This window comes from Saccostrea cucullata, unplaced genomic scaffold (assembly GCF_032062105.1).
Source record: "Saccostrea cucullata isolate Sc308-1 unplaced genomic scaffold, CSIRO_AGI_Scuc_v1 ctg1369, whole genome shotgun sequence".
NCBI classification, from domain to species: domain Eukaryota; kingdom Metazoa; phylum Mollusca; class Bivalvia; order Ostreida; family Ostreidae; genus Saccostrea; species Saccostrea cuccullata.
In genome coordinates this window covers 19702-37531 of record NW_026930557.1, presented here as the reverse complement: position 1 = coordinate 37531, position 17830 = coordinate 19702, and the positions used below count along the sequence as shown (strand labels likewise).

General features: G+C 35.4%; 2 protein-coding genes across 2 annotated transcripts in view; both read left to right on the top strand.

Moving 5' to 3' along the window:
* The window catches only part of LOC134229057 (dynein axonemal heavy chain 1-like), a 33595-nt gene extending 29948 nt beyond the window's left edge, over positions 1-3647 (top strand). Inside the window, 8 exon segments of the mRNA XM_062710759.1 lie at positions 134-283; positions 429-589; positions 775-1000; positions 1431-1626; positions 1953-2110; positions 2538-3041; positions 3166-3297; positions 3581-3647. Of these exon segments, the coding sequence (XP_062566743.1) occupies positions 134-283; positions 429-589; positions 775-1000; positions 1431-1626; positions 1953-2110; positions 2538-3041; positions 3166-3297; positions 3581-3604 (1551 nt within the window). The 3' untranslated portion in view covers positions 3605-3647.
* A 4324-nt stretch (positions 3648-7971) lies between these two features.
* LOC134229074 (dynein axonemal heavy chain 1-like) lies at positions 7972-16509 on the top strand. Its single transcript, XM_062710783.1, has 7 exons — positions 7972-8136; positions 8631-8761; positions 9507-9531; positions 9757-9852; positions 10122-10232; positions 14063-14297; positions 15644-16509. The coding sequence occupies exons 1-7, from the start codon at positions 7972-7974 to the stop codon at positions 15763-15765; spliced, it is 885 nt and encodes a 294-aa protein (XP_062566767.1). The 3' UTR covers positions 15766-16509.
* Positions 16510-17830: the final 1321 nt, after the last annotated feature.

Here is a 17830-nt window from a genome sequence, read left to right as displayed (position 1 = left end):
AAAAAAAAACAAGTACATAGGCACTTTTGTCAAATATAAAATTATCAAAAAAGGAAAAAGAAATGTACAATTTAAACTTGATGCTCTGATAAGGAGAAGATATATAGATATTTTGATGATTTTGTTTGTACAGGAGCGTGACGCGGGTCTGGACGTCATTAAGCTCTCAGACAAGGACTTCCTCCGAAGTTTGGAGAACGCCGTCAGGTTTGGTAAACCTTGTCTACTGGAGAACATTGGGACCGAGTTAGACCCAGCTCTGGAACCTATTCTATTGAAGCAGGTTGGAATTTTTCTACAGTTATTTAATAATCTGCACATCCTCTATATTCTGTGTACGAGTGTTCAAGTGTATCAGTTCTTGGTTTACTTCTTTCACTCTCTATATACAGTAAAAGTAAGAGAATTACTGTAAACCTCTTTTTCAGACCTTTAAACAACAAGGCAGTATGGTGATCAAGCTGGGAGATGCCATTATTCCGTACCACGATGATTTCAAGTTTTACATCACCACAAAACTTCCCAATCCCCACTACACCCCTGAAGTGTCCACGAAGGTGACCCTCGTAAACTTCACTCTGTCTCCAAGGTAAGTTTGTTGGATTTCAACTGCAGTACATTTTTCTTACCCTACCAACTAGATCTAATATTTCTGTCACAAATCTATTATGACTTATCAGGATTTTTCTGTGACTTGATGACATTAAATATTAACGATTCTGTATATTGGTACTCATTTGTTTGGAATCTCTAACTATTCGTCTGTATTTACAGCGGTTTGGAGGACCAGATGTTGGGTATCGTCGTGGCTGAGGAGAGACCTGATCTGGAGGAAGCTAAGAATCAGCTGATCGTCAGTAACGCTAAGATGAAGCAGGAGCTGAAGGAGATTGAGGACAAGATCCTGGAGAGACTGAGCTCCTCCGAGGGCAGCCCTGTAGACGACCTTGACCTCATAGCTGTACTGGAGGCCTCCAAAATTAAATCCCAGGAAATCAAGGTAAATCTCAGAATTCAATTACAGTAAAAAATGGGACTCTATCACAAGTCTTAGTTATCATTTTTGATGATTTCATCAAGTATGTACAATGTACATTTTTCTTTCTTAAATGATTACTGTAGACAACTTTAATTTCACATGTCTAAAATTTCACAGTTTGTTAGACAGTTACCTTTCATGGTGGTTTAAATGTCATGGAGAATCGCTTATAAATACTCAGTTGCTATGCCTGTTTTTAGGTAGAAATGAAGTGAAATGATAATCATGATTGTTTAAAGTTTGCGGAAAATTCTTTAATCATGAACATAATGAAATTAAAAACACTGTAATGTATTCCACATCTGCAGTATTATTACTACCATCCACAGGTTTGGTAACTGTTTCGAGCTGTTCTGCAGTTTGGTATATAATTTCTTATTTTGTTCTGCAGGCTAAAGTGATGGTGGCGGAGCAGACAGAGAAGGATATTGACGTGACCCGCAGTCAGTACATCCCCGTCGCCGTTAACACCCAGATCCTCTTCTTCTGTGTGGCGGACATGGCTAACATTGACCCTATGTACCAGTACTCCCTGGAGTGGTTCGTCAGTATCTTTCTGGGCGGCATCGCCCACGCCGAGAGGGCAGGTAAAATCCTATTCACCTTAATATAAATTTTTGTATGCATAATTCCTCTTTGATTGAACATTGACATTTAATTACATGAGAATTGAATGGGAATGCTAAAATCTTTAAAAGGTTTGAATGTTTCTGTCTAAACCAGAAAAAAAGCATACACATTTTCCTTTTAATCCATGACTGTTGATTAGAATATGAACATTAAAACTTGTCCAAAGAAACTTTTGTTGGAAGGAAATGTAAATATGTACATACTGTTCCATAATAATCATGTCGATATAAATGTATTATAGGACCAGAGTTCTGTGAAAAGTTATAAAATTTCTTTCTAACAGAGGCAAACAACATCAAGCAGAGAGTTTTGAACATCAACAACTTCTTCACCTTCAGCCTGTACAGCAATGTCTGCCGCTCCCTGTTTGAGAAACACAAGCTCTTGTTTGCTTTCCTACTGTGCTCTAGAATCAAACAGCATCAGGGAGAAATTGACATGGTTAGTCAAATCTGTCTTCGAGGATAATAAATATACGTAAAATTGACAGTAAAAGGAAATCACAAAATCCATGACATGAAAAGTTTTACCGTATAAGCAGAATTTTTAGCGATGATTTATTTTTGGCATTATTAGTGAGGGTGCTGAGATCGCAAAAATTGAATATCGCTAAAAATTCATTGTGTTTTATTTGTAATAGCTTCTTTAGTGCTTTAGTTTAAAAATCGCTAAATTACATCTCGCTAAAAATAAAATACAAGTTTTTATGAACGAATCGCTAAATTTGCCTCTCGCTAAAATTTCCACTTATACGGTATGTTTGTATCATCTGAAATTCTCTCAGACAGCACTTGCATGTTATGCAGCTTTTTTATTGTAAACTTTTGTGTATTACTTAACGGTGAGGCTCCTATTTGTGCTGTTGTAGGATGAGTGGCGTTTCCTCCTGGCTGGAGGTACCAGTAAACCTAAGGAGGTCCCCAATCCTTGTGAGGACTGGCTGTCTGACCGCTCCTGGAATGACATCCTGACCACCGGCGTCCTTGAGAAGTTTGCCAGCTTCCCAGAGGAATTCAAAAACCACGCCGAGGGCTTCAAGAAGATCTTTGACAGCCCGGAACCTCACCGCGAGGACCTGCCCGGGAAATGGAACACGGACCTGGACTCCTTCCAGAAGCTGATCGTCCTGAAGTGTCTGCGACCAGACAAAGTGACCAACGCCATGCAGGACTATGTGGCTAACAATCTGGGTCAGAGGTTCATCGAGCCCCAGACTGCTGACCTACATTTAGTGTTTAAGGACTCCTCCCCGACTACCCCCCTTATCTTCGTGCTGTCAACAGGGACTGACCCGGCAGCTGATCTGTACAAGTTTGCTGACGAGATGAGGTTCTCTAAGAAGCTGTCTGCCATCTCCCTTGGACAGGGACAGGTGAAGAATTCACTGCTGTCTGGCCTTTCACGGGGCTGCTTTTACTTAGCATTTTCAGTAAGATAACTGCCTGTCCCTTTCCATTTGATGATGATTATGACTCTGTTTTACTGATGTTTGACAGGGACCCCGCGCGGAGGCCATGATGAGGAGTGCGATGGAGAGAGGGAAGTGGGTCTTCTTCCAGAACTGTCACCTGGCTCCCAGCTGGATGCCCAGTCTGGAGAGACTGATAGAGCAGATTGATCCAGACAAGGTTAGATCAGGTTTATCAGCCACCTCTCACCAAAGGTGTGCTAAATATAATTCTTGTGATACTTTTTCAAAAAAAAATTCAAACAAAAATTAACCCCACCCCCTCCCAGAAATCAATGATTGATCAAAGTAAAACTTATAGAATGCAAGGTAAAAAAAATTGCCAATATTGAATCACTGTACATTGATGACTTGTTTGTAAGGTTGCAAAGTTAAATTATCTTTGGATAATACTATGTAGGTCCATTTGTCTATTATATATATTATTGTCTTTTGTTGTGTAGGTCCATCGTGACTTCCGCCTGTGACTGACCAGTATACCCAGTGATAAGTTCCCGGTCTATTGTATGTTTTATTGTTTTCTGTTGTGTAGGTCCATCGTGACTTCCGTCTGTGGCTGACCAGTATGCCCAGTGATAAGTTCCCGGTCTATTGTATGTTTTATTGTTTTCTGTTGTGTAGGTCCATCGTTCCCCTGGTATGCTACATCCTACAGAACGGATCTAAGATGACCGTGGAACCACCCCGGGGCCTGAAGGCTAACCTCCTCAAGTCTTACTCAGGCTTCACCGACGAATTCCTCAACTCCTGTGGGGATAAGGTAGGACTCAAGCAGCTGCCTGGTGATTTATTTAAATTGGATTTTATTAAGCTAAAAAAAAAATGAAAATAAATTGAAAAAAATATGTTAAAGTTATGATTGAATTTGAGTTTCTCTATCAAATTTTGTAATCTGATTATAAGAAGTGAGTTATTAATTGGACTAATTGCTGTGTTGATTTAATCAGCTGAAATCTCCTCGGGTAAGCCCTCTGTACACAGAGTAGAGGGGTAGATCATACAATCAGTCTCCACATTATCAAGCCTACACCAATCAAAAAACAGCAAACCAGCTTTACGTTTTATACGTTATGTTGCTATTTCTGTGGACTGAAATTGAAGAATATTTGGGAGGAGGCAAAATGCAAAAAAATAACAAAAAAAAAAACAAAAAAAAAAATTAAACAAAACAAACAAAACATTCCTTGTGTTAAATACGACTCAGTATTAAGTTATAAGCTTTCTTGTCAGAAAGAAAGACTTGTATTGAATTCTTGACAACATTAGAATATACTGGTTTCTTGTCTTTTGACCAAATCAACACATTATGAAATACAAAATCTAGCTCTCATCTTAAGGTTCTCATATTTCTTCTTCTCTCCTAATTAGTTAAGTACCACCTTCACTGTGTATTTTATTGCATGTTGATATTTTCTGCACTGATATAAAGCACACTGCATGCATGGCATTCCCAGCAAGAGTGACTGCATGTTTATTATAGTCAATTGTACACGAAGTAGGTTATTTTCTTGATTTGATATGCATGATCTCTGATTTGTAAAGACAATTTTCATCATTATTCAACATATTCTAGGTGTGTAACATAGAACATAATTAATTATAGATGCATGTAAAGAATATTAAGGCAATCATACATCACATGTCATCATTAATTACAGGGAATAAAGAGTTCAGGTGTTTATTTTTCATCTTTGCCATTTTTCTGAAAATTTTCGGGTGCCTAGTGGTTTTGGTGTGAAGGTTACTTTCAAGTAATGCATTTTTGTACCAGAAAGTTGTAAATTATTAATTAAAAGTTCATATATTTCATCACATTTAAATATAAATATTTTATCATCGTGTGTCTTGAAATGATAAGTTTATTTTGTTTTTCAATTTCTTTTATTAACCTGTACTAATTAATGTTTATCTTTTTCCAATCATCATTATGTTTTGCATGCTATGCATGAGTGGCACCTCTAATGGTTGTATCTGTTGTGACACTTACAAGCCTCTGACCTTTGACCTTCTACTTTCTGTTTTACAGACGATTGAGTTCAAGCATCTGTTGCTGTCCCTGTGCTTCTTCCATGGTGTGATCATCGAGAGGAGAAAGTTTGGAGCCCTTGGGTTTAACATTCCGTACGAGTTCACGGACGGCGACCTCCGAATCTGTGTCAGTCAGCTCAAGATGTTCCTCATGGAATACAAGGAAATTCCATTCAAGGTCAGTGTTCCCATTCAAGTGTGTTCAAGAATTTCATAGATCTTCAGTATTATTCTTGTTCAGCTGCTACCCCTACTGATAACATGTCTTAACTCATACAGAGATATAGATATCAAGTCTAGCAGCTATAGTTAGCTGCTACAATCTTGTAGCAGCCCTGATGCATGCTTAAAAGACAATGTAGAAGAAATAAAGAGTTTTAAATTAATAAATTAATTTACCTTGATAAACTTTTGACCGAGTCCCATTCCTTTTATAACCTGCAGATTCTATTTTTGTGTTTGTCAGGTGCTGGTGTACACCGCTGGACACATTAATTACGGAGGTCGTGTGACCGACGACTGGGATCGACGCTGCATGATGAGCATCCTGAATGACTTCTACAAACAGGAAGTCCTCGACGAGGAATTCAAGTTCTCCGAATCGGGCATTTACAAGCAAATCCCACCATCCAATGACCATAATGTAATTATGTGATACATCTCTGAGCATGTGCAGTAGGCTGTTGCCGTAAGCAACAGCTGTATTTCTCTTTCATGCCTTTTTCCTGTAGATGTATCACCGTTAACTTATGGACATTCGGAGTGCGAGATGAGCGCGATTGTTGTTTGTGTGTGCTCAATAAGTTAACTGTTTCCCTGTTGTGCTCCTGGGTTTCTTTAAGGACATACCCAACATACATGTACACAAACTCACCAACGTACTTTTCATGCTGATAATTTTCTATGATATTCTCAATTTTAAATCAGTCTACCATAATATGTTCTTATACAAATAATCAGCATACATAACCTGCAGTTTTGACTAAATAAAAAGTGATGAAAATGCTAGTATTTTTAGAAGAAGAATTAACATAGATATAGTTTTAGCTGGTATTTTCACAACTTTCTATTGGCATTTTCTAAACTTTTGATTTAGACGAGATAAACAATACTACCAGGCATCATTAAATCGTAGAAAGGTCCTTCAATAATTGGAACTTTTCAATTAAGCATAGAATAAGAAATTTATGTTGCATTGCGTATGTCCTTAAATGCATTTACTAACACAGATAAAATGTAATTGTAAACTCCCCATTCCATACTAGATGGTGCTGTGTTGAGTGATGTATGTGTGTGCTTTGTGCTTTTTTAGGTTTTGGGTCAAATGACTATTTTTTAGCTTTGCCTAGAAATGTCAGCTTCAATATAGAAGTTCTGAATTTTCTAGTCTTACTCCCAAAGCTGATCATTCTCTTGCTTGATTTATGCTTGTTTTATCTGTAATTCTGCTTTTGAGCTAACAACATATTAATCAAGTTCACTAATTGTACCATAGTACACACGGCTTGTTCTCCAGATGTTTTTATTTGATTTTTCCACAAATTAAAATTAAATTTTGAAATTAAAAAAAGCCTACTTTGGTAACCTCTGGAGTGCAGCCTTGTGTTTGTAGAGTGTTGTAGTGGTCCTCTGTCAATATACTGAAGGGCAGAAACCATCTCTTCAGTCAACAGCATACACTCTATACTCCATAGCTCTCTATTTAATCTATAGCCTTATGGAAGCATAGACTCTATTCTCTGTATATAGCTCTGTTTTCAATCTATAGCCAGAACATAAACTCTGTAGCTCTTTATTCAATCTATAGTCAACAGCATACAATCTCTGCTCTGTAGCTCTCTATTTAATCTATAGCCTTATGGAAGAATAAACTCAATACCATGTATCTCTATATTCAATCTGTAGCCTTAGGAAGCAAAGACACTACACTCTGTAGCTCTCTATTCAATCTATAGCCCTATGGAAGCATAGATAGCATAGACTCTCTCCTCTTATGGAAGCATAGATGTCTTGAGCTCTTAATTCTGTAAATATTCAATCTATAGCCAGAACTTACTTACATGCTTCTCAAGGAAGCATAGATAGTATGGTCTCTGTACTCCAGCTTTATTTGATCTGTAGCTCTTTTCAGTCTTTCTCATTTGGCAGAGATAATATTGTAGACTGTATTCTTTCAATTCAGTATGTAGCACATTCTACGTACATGCTTCTTTTGGAAGCATAGCTACTAGCATAGACTTTATACACCAGATTCATTTAATCTATAGCACAAATTCTACTAGTCCTATGTCATGAAAGCATAAATAATTTAGAATCTATACTCTGTAGCTGTAAATCTATTGCAACATCTCTACTTGCATACTTATTATGGCAGCATGAACAGTATTCACTTTATACTTCAGACAGATTGTATTATCTTTCAGTACAATAGTCAGTTAACATTACATGGCGTGGGTCAGTTGTCTGTGGGTAGGAGAGCTGAGTGTAGTTCATATGTCCTTGACCTGAGAGGTGGTCATTTATCTGACCTTCTTTATATTGACATGACTGACCAACCAATACTCAGTCCTGTTATTTTATTCATTTATAGCTCGGGCTCAGTAAAATTTGAGTGAAACTTTAAGAAATCTTGCAATATAACTTCTTCCAAATGCACAGGTTCAACAATGCTTGATAATCTGAGAAATCTCGGAATGTAACTTGTTCGAAATGTTCAGGTTAAACAATATCTAATTAAACTTTCTCAATCTTCTATAGAATGTTACTGTGTTCTCTAACAGTATTGTGTATTTCTCTCCAGGGATACATGTCATATATAAAGAGCCTGCCAATCAACGACACACCTGAGATATTTGCCCTACATGAGAACGCCAACATCACCTTTGCCCAGAATGAGACCAACGCCATGTTAACAGGCTTGTTGTTGCTCCAGCCCAAAACCTCGTCAGGGGGAGGCAAATCCAGGGAGGAGGTACGCTTAACATTACACACCTTACAGAAATCTTACTGGGATCTAAATCATGAACCATCTCCCATGTTCCCTCGAGGTCAAAAGTGGGCAATGCTTTAACAGTTGTTTTATGGCTTACTCATTAATATACTACTTAAAGAACTCATGATCTGAAGGAAGATGCTTGAGAAAGCATCTGTCTGGTGTTTAAAATGTTGGAATATTTTTAAGATATTGATTAAGCAGAACTTGATGTAAGATTTAGAGTTAACCTTAAGCTCAAGCCAATATAACATCTGGAGTTGCATCAGAAACAGGAAATCAGTTTAGAGAGATTGAGTACACCTGGTTTCGGATTATAGTACAAAGAACGGGTACACCTGGTTTGGGGGTATTTTAAAGAGAATGAGGTCACAGGATTGTAGTACACACGTTTTGTTCCTCTATTACTCATGTGTTGGTATTGTAGTACACATGTGTTGGGATTCTAGTACACACGTGTTGGTATATTGTAGGTTATGGAGGAGACAGCCAAAGAGATCCTGGAGAAGGTCCCCAAACCGATCCCCCTGGACCCCCTCAATGAGAAGTACCCCGTCATGTACGAGCAGTCCATGAACACGGTGCTGGTCCAGGAGGTCATCAGGTAGGTCACCCTCCAAATATACAACTGTCCTTACACTCAGCAGAGGAAGTAGAGTTACCTCCCTCAAAAAATACAACACAACCCCTAACACATCTCATAATCAGCAGTTACTACTACAAAGCACACCTCACTTAGGCAGAGGATTCAGATTTGAAGATTTTACAATGATTTGTAATTTTGACTAAATTCTAAGAGTTTTGGTCATGGGATCCAGAGTTTAAGGAAAATGAAACATGAAATTGTGATAACATTACAATATTTTTCCTGATTGTTATATAAATGTTTTGTGTGATGGTTACAGATATAATTGTTTATATGTCCTGATTGTTATATAAATATTTTGTGTGATGGTTACAGATATAATCGTTTATCTGGGAATTCTTTTTTTTTTCCATTAGTAGAATCCTAAGTCATGATATATCTTTTTAAAAATCTGAATCCTTAATTTTTATATTAATATGCAAGATCTATTTTTAAAGATTTTTTGTAAAGGGAGTTTAGTAACTGAAGGCCCTCAAATTTAAGGTGATTTCACGCAATGTAAACAAAGGATTATTTTTTGTGTGACAACTTTTGAATTTTGTATCTTTAAAAAGAAAAAGACTTTGGGGATATAATTTGACAAAAGTTGAATTTATGGACAATTATTTTTCAAGAGAACATGGCCAACAGCTTTCATAAAATTGTGATAACATTATAATATTTTTCCTGATTGTTATATAAATGTTTTGTGTGATGGTTACAGATATAACCGTTTATATGTCCTGATTGTTATATAAATATTTTGTGTGATGGTTACAGATATAACCGATTATATGTCCTGATTGCTATATAAATAAATGTTTTGTGTGATGGTATCACAGTCCTCTTTATTAACGCTGTGTCCACATATGTGAGTAATATCATTAATGTGAGAACTTTAGGTCTCTCGTTTACATCAAACCTCCTACGCTGATGTTTCAGAAAAGTATCTTTAACTTTGAATTTTTCTATAGGCGTATCCATCACTGAAGCCTCTCGCCTCCTGGGTGATAGATCTGGTCGCTCGAATGAAATTCATCAATGACTGGATAGACAATGGCATGCCATCCGTAAGTTAACTGTATTTATCACAGGCAGAATTCAGTGTCAGTTTAGTCAAGTGTTAGATTCTACTTTCTTACAAATCTGTGAGTAAAAAATTAAATTTTATGGTATTCTTGAAATTCCAAATGATCAATAATTTGTTTGCTAGCTTGATTATTTCTTAAGAAATATAAAGTTGTGTTTCTCAGTGTCAGGTCTTTGTGATGGGCTGTTTCATTTTCTTGTAGTTCAGAGTGTAAGCATTTTTTGTGATAGGGTTTTTATTTCACTGTAGGTGTACTGGATTTCTGGCTTCTTCTTTCCACAAGCTTTCCTGACAGGCACGCTGCAGAACTTTGCCAGAAAGAAGGTCATCTCCATTGATACCATCTCATGGGATTTCAAGGTAAAAATTCTGTACAGGAGTTGTGGCCCTTTCACTAAGTCACCTTTTGTATCACTCTGCAGTCAAGATAATAGGATTAGCAATAGATTAAAACAAATGATGAACAAAACTATTAATGAATTATTATACCGTTTATCTGTTTTTTTTCCCTGTGTTGGAAATTTTGCGAGAAAGTGGTAGATTTGTATGGTTTTTATTTTGCCTAAGTTATTCTTTATGACTGTAGTTTTTTTTTTAAATGGTAATGTTTTTATGTCACATTATAGCTGACATAATTTCTGCATGTTTTATATTTTGCGAATTAAAATTGATTGCAAAAAAAAAAAACGAAAAATAGATCATCGCAAAAAAAATAACCCAGATATATGGTAAGATTTTTTACATTTTCTGGGAAAGAAAGAATTAATTGCTATAGAAGTGTTTAACCTTATGTGAATCATCACATAAAATGAAGACAGTGTAAAGAATTTTCATTATAATTAGTTAATGTTTTACATTGTGTCACTACAGTTCAAGTTTCTTTATCATTTATTTGTTTTGTTTCCACAAACTGTTTCCATTATTCTAGGAAAACTTTGACTTATTTGAATATAAATCTACATCTGTAATATTTCCTTGAAAGGAAGAAATGGTGCACAGTTCACCATTTTGATAAGGTTCTTAGGTGTCAGTTTAAGTTCAGTCAGTAGTTTTCATTTGCTGTGGCAGGAATTTTCCCTAATAAATCTTTAATTTTTTCATATATATTCTTTTTTGAGTAGAAACATCAGAGTAGCATTATCAATACAGGTCAGAAGTTTCCTTGAGTTAATCTTATCTGTGAACCATTAGGTGTAAAGGAAGACATTATATAACTCCCACTAGTGACCTTTATCTCAGTCTAGCGGGGTCATTAGAGTCTAGCAGGGTCTTTATATCGTGGTGACACGTGTGGACAAACCATAACAGTCCTGGCCCAGGCACTTCTGATCCCTAAATTGGTCCAGGGCACCATCAGTTGTGTACAGTGATACTGATGTGAAAACTTAATAGAGACCATAATCAGCACACTTAAAGCGTCAATGTTTCTTGCTGTCGGAAGGCAAAGTTGAACTTTTAGTTTGACTTGTTTTTGTTTCAGGCCTATAAAAACAAGCATCATCAGAAAATCTATTATTTACATATTTTCATTTTGTAAAACATTTAATCCTTGCACGGTTAAATTTATCACAGTCAGCAAATTATCAGTTTAGCATTTGGAGAAGTTGGATGTTTTATATGTAGAGCCACTTATCATTGTGTCAGACTGAAGGCCTGGGGCGATACTGGAATCACTGTCACCTGAAGTGACACCGTACTAATTATCAGGAAGTCAATCCGTGCTCCTCTCCCCTTACACTTTACAGTAATGCTAATTATTTCAGTACTGATATGCAAAAAATGTGAATTTTATATAGGTTATGCTATTAATTAAATTATTTAAACAGACATGTAAAATCCTTTAGTTCAGGTATACCTGTACAATTATTAAAAAGGTCAACACTTGAGAAGCATGTTTACAGGTGTGTGTTCTAAAATGTTAACAAGCTTAAAATCTAAAAAGACATGACAGTTTGTATATCTCTAAATAAAATGAAGAAAATTAATATGCACGTGAGCGTCATTAACTTTGACATTGTCGGACATCCTCTCAAGACAGATTCTCTCTGACTTCCTCTTCATAGATCCTGCTAACAAATATATTTTCTATCTTGCCAATGTAACATGGGGATTGGTTTGGTATAAATATAAGCCCCCATTAGTATTAGAAGAAGTCCTGATATAGCGGGCGACATCTGCAGTATTCTGGGATTGTGTGTGTTGATTGGTCCTACACTCCCACTTTGTCGGATTGAGTCCCCAGCTGATGCAGTGTCGGTCCTTCTAATGGTGACACATGGCCCCTCTCTATAGCATGCCACAGTCTCGTATTGAGTTTCTGTCAGCCCCTTGACTTTCATATATCATTCCTATTACACACTGCCTCTTTTGTATGACATAGTGTAGCAGATGCTGGACATTGATTTCAGGTAATCGGGAACCAATTTTAGCTTCACTGGACTGTCCAGGAATATTGTAAAATACAATTAAAAAGAATGTACAACATTTGACATTTAAAAAATTGATTTATTATTTTGACAGATCCTCAATGTAAGTCAGTAGATACAGAGTAGCTGGTCTGACAGAGGGACCACATATAATGCATGCATGTTCAGGATGTATAATACACTATATTACTTCTCTCTCAGCAGTTTGTTGAACTATATTGTATCCTAGTTTGTATATAAATGGCCTTGTATTAATCAAGAGCTTCGACAAATTGTACATCTGTTCTGTAAGGCCATCCTTAAGAAATTGTTTGTTTGGAATTGCCACCTGAAGGGTTTCAGACACAGGAGGGAGGGAGGGAAATTATTTTTTTTTAATTGAAGATTTTAATTTTTGATAAAAATCTCAGTAAACAGTAAATACATTTTCTGACTTAAAAAAAAAGTATCTACCATCAACAAAAAACCTAAGTTAACATAGATCTGAAACTATATTTCATTGTTTTGTATGGTGCATGTGATACACATCATGGGCAAATAAATTGATGAAATAAAAAAAAATCTTCTTACTTTTGATCAATAAAATTTTTTGAGGAGGGGGCATTTCAGTGAGGCGGGAGGCAATTCCAAACAAACTATAATTTTATTTTGGCCTAAGCTGTAGATATTTCTGGTCTCATGGTTAGGGGCTATAGAACTTATTATCTGTCTTATGTATGCATGGTTACCGGGTTCTATGATGTAGAGTATAAATTTAGTATTTTCTGATACCTGTGAAAAATTTCACCGTCAAAATTATTATATGGTATTCAGTATACAAAATACATGTATAACTATGTTTTGGATACCAGGGGGTCGTCACTGTATTTTATGTTTAAAGATAATGAATATATAAACATGGGTATTCTTCTTATCAGTTAAAGACTGCAGGAAATGGAAATCAGATTTTTGTCAAAATATGCATTATATGATAAACTGAGGTGAAATTTTCCAAGAGAAGCATGATCATGTTTATTCAATATTCATAATATATTCTTAGTATACATGTTATAGACAGAATTAAGTCTCCTGCATGTATTTTTAAAATTCAGATTTTAAAGATTTGAATTTAAAATTACAAAACTATATTTTGTGTTCAGCATGTTATAACATGTAATATAATACAACCATTCTGATTGAAGTCTATGATATGTATAAAGTGCTGATGCTGGGATGTTTAAATGGTCTATTTTATGACATTTATATGCATTCTGTGTACCAGCTGTACTTTAGAACCTACAGCAATGGACACGGTTCAGTGAGGAAGCCGTGTTTGTTTAGTCCTGTCATGGATATAACTTTATTTCATCTGTTTGATAGATAATGAGAGTTATTTGTACTTCTATTCTACCTTATGAATGTTTTACCATTAAATTAAATGCCACTTTTAGTTTATATGGAACATTTCAGTGCACAGTACAAAGATTTTTACTTGAAGTTGTTCCAGTTCATTCATTTGAAACTGTCTAAATAGTACATTTGAAACATCAGGATACCTGAATCACCAGTTAAACAAGACAAAATAACATTTAAAAATATATAAATGAGTTATCGATCCACTGTATATAAATGAGTTTTGATTTACAAGGCACAAAGATTTAACCTTCAAAAAAGGAATTGCTAGGCTGAGAATAAAACTTACAGATAAATCCGGTTTGTCACTGTATTTGGTTTATATAAAAATTTTATTGTTTTTTACATCCTTTTCTACCTTGATGTGTGCAGGTGATGAGGGAATCCCTCTCTGAATTGTCCAAACAACCCGAGGACGGCTGTTACATCCGAGGCCTGTACCTCGAGGGAGCTCGCTGGGATCCCATCAAACAGATGCTGGCCGAGTCCCGACCCAAGGAGTTGTATGTGGATGTCCCAGTTATCTGGCTCATCCCCACCGCTAACAGGAAGAACCCAGACAAGGGAATCTACGAGTGCCCTGTCTACAAAACTCTCACTAGAGCAGGTATGACATCATAACTGTCCCCACCACCAAACTCTCACTAGAGCAGGTATGATATTAAATGACCCATCTATGACATTTAACTGTCCCTTCAAATATATACACTTACCGGTACTACAGCAGGTGACATGAAATCTACAAAGCTTTTTAAAGTTAAATTAAGATGACATTAAAACTGTCATATTTGGGAATCAACGAAGCCATGATTAGTAGTAGTTACAGAGTAAGCAGAAAATGGTAAAAGACATTTTGAAAGATATTGTTAGATTGTACATGTACATTGTATATAAATTCCAGAAATTTTACTTATTTTCTCTCTCCTTTTTTTCATGAAAAAAGTGGTGTGTGGGGAAATTCAGGTCATAAAAATATAAATTTCAAAGCTCATCATACAGATGGATTGAATAGAAAAATCTAGACAATTGATATTTTTTATGTTTTTACATTTTGGAGACAGACCCTGACTTTTTCACCTGTAATTTCCAGGAAGTCATTAATTTACTTTTTTACGGCATGTTAATGTGTTTCTCCTTAAATCAGAATTAATACGATGACATCCTCTAAAGCTGACCCCAAGTAAAGACCTTGAGAAACAATATCCTGGTCTGATGTAACCCGGGCTAACCCCCCCCCCTTTCCTTAAATCTTTGTAGACCCCCCCCCCCCCTTTAAAAAAAAAAGAAAAGAACAAATTCCTTGTGAGAGATTATTTTGACATTTACAGTTCAGTGAATTTTGTGACCCGTCTTTGACATCAGTGTATCAGTCGTTGTGTATACAGCATGTTTCGCCTCAGTACAAATGCGTCTCTCTCGTCAATACCTGATATTCTGTTATGATATTGATGACGATTTTCTCCTGTTTTGGCAGGGCTCTGTTATCGGGCCTCCATCAATGTTTAACCAGCCATCTGTGTAGTTTTATGTCAGACTGATAAATATAATAGCAGCCTATGTAGGGGGGACAGTTAAATTGTTTTGTTAGATCACTCAAGTAAATAAAGGAGACGTACACATAATTACCTTAAAAAAACATTAGAAAACTGAAGAAGTGGCGCAGATACTTAATCGTTACTACCAAAACTCAGTCAAAATTATCAAAAATTAAAAAACTTATTTTACAGTTTAAAAAAAAACAAAACAAAAACATTTTTTTAAAAATATATGTCTATGATAAATTATTAGACTCAGTGACACATTTAGAATGACATGTAACATAATATCAGGACTACTGATCAGTAATAACCCTGGGTATTTTATATTTTTACTGACAATCGACATAAAAAATGATTTCTACTACAGGTTTTGTTTACATTCTGTGTGTATATCTAATGATATTTTCTTTTTTAGGTACACTGTCCACTACCGGTCACTCCACTAACTTTGTGTTTGCAGTGGAACTCCCGACAGACCAACTCCAGAAACACTGGATCAAGCGCGGCGTGGCCATGCTGTGTGCCCTCAACTACTAACCGTGATATATGGACTGTGATATATACTTCTGTGGAGGACAGATTTGTGTGTTTTGTAAGGGATGTGGGATACCAGAAATTGGGGGGATATTTCCTGTGGTTCAGGATTCCTCTTGCTGGGGTCCTGTACCATCTTATTACTATATATCCCATCAAATCTGTGATAAAGACATTTTTGTTTATTTATGTAATTTTCAAACACTCCGTCCAATTTTAAATTATGAATTTATTTTTTCGTTTTTATTTTTTTTTTTTTTAATATTCTCTATTTTTTTGTGTTTTATTTTTAGCTTCATGCTCAAGTTAAAAGTTTGAATGATAATTTCCTAAAATTAAATCTATATAAAAGAAAAATATTTTCAATATTGACCAGTTACAAAAATAGACAAGTAAATTTATTTATCTATTGTTATTTTATGTAAGTATTTATACATGCTGGCCGGTTGTATAAGCTTAGTACTCTACTGAGCATTTTGGTGAAGAGATTTTAATTCATTATAAAGACCATATGGTGTCATGGGCCTGAAAACATTCTCCTCTTTTTCTGTTTTCTATGTAAATCTTCAATTATCGGATAATCAATTTTGGCAACAGCTTTCAAATATTCCAAACCTTTTCAGAAAAACTTATATTTTACTTAATACTTCCTCTGTAATTGAAATTGTTTTTGAATTTAAATGTTGAATGTTTAAAATTATTTTTTTTTTATTTAATGTTTGGAGTAAGAATAAAATTTTGGATTCAAATCTAAAATGTTGTTTTATGTTGAATTAAAAAATGGTGAATGGAAAATAATTGAGTTTGCACTTGCTACAATGTTAATGGATTGCAGTGATTACAATATCTATATACACAGTGATTACAATTTCCATGTACACAGTGATTACAATTTCCATGTACACAGTGATTACAATCTACATGTACACAGTGATTACAATCTACATGTACACAGTAATTACAGTCTACATGTACACAGTGATTACAATTTCCATGTACACAGTGATTACAAACTCCATGTACACAGTGATTACAATCTACATGTACACAGTGATTACAATCTACATGTACACAGTGATTACAATCTACATGTACATAGTGATTACAATCTCCATGTACATAGTGATTACAATCTACATGTACACAGTGATTACAATCTACATGTACACAGTGATTACAATCTACATGTACACAGTGATTACAAACTCCATGTACACAGTGATTACAATCTACATGTACACAGTGATTACAATTTCCATGTACACAGTGATTACAATCTCCATGTACACAGAGATTACAATGTACAAGTAAACAGTGATTACAATGTACATGTACACAGTGATTACAATGTACATGTACACAGTGATTACAATCTACATGTACACAGTAATTACAATCTACATGTACACAGTGATTACAATCTCCATGTACATAGTGATTACAATCTACATGTACACAGTGATTACAATCTACATGTACACAGTGATTACAATCTACATGTACACAGTGATTACAATCTACATGTACACAGTGATTACAATCTCCATGTACATAGTGATTACAATCTACATGTACATAGTGATTACAATCTACATGTACACAGTGATTACAAATTACATGTACATAGTGATTACAATCTACATGTACACAGTGATTACAAACTCCAAGTACACAGTGATTACAATCTACATGCAGTGATTACAATTTACATGTACACTGTGATTACAATCTACATGCAGTGACTATATGTTCTACATGAACAGTGATTACAAACTCCATATACACAGTCATTACAATCTGTATGCACACAGTGATTACAAACTCCATGTACAGAGTGATACAAGCTACATGTACACAATGATTACAATTTCCATGTACAATGACCACAGCAGCTGCATGTGTACATGTATATTGTAATCACTTTGTACATGTAGTTTGTAACCACTGTGTGCATACAGATTGTAATGACTGTGTAAATAGAAATCTTAGACCTTCTAATGGATAAGAATATTTGGAAAATGGTTATAATTTTTCCTCATTATCGCTTGAATTTATGCTTTCAGTGAAA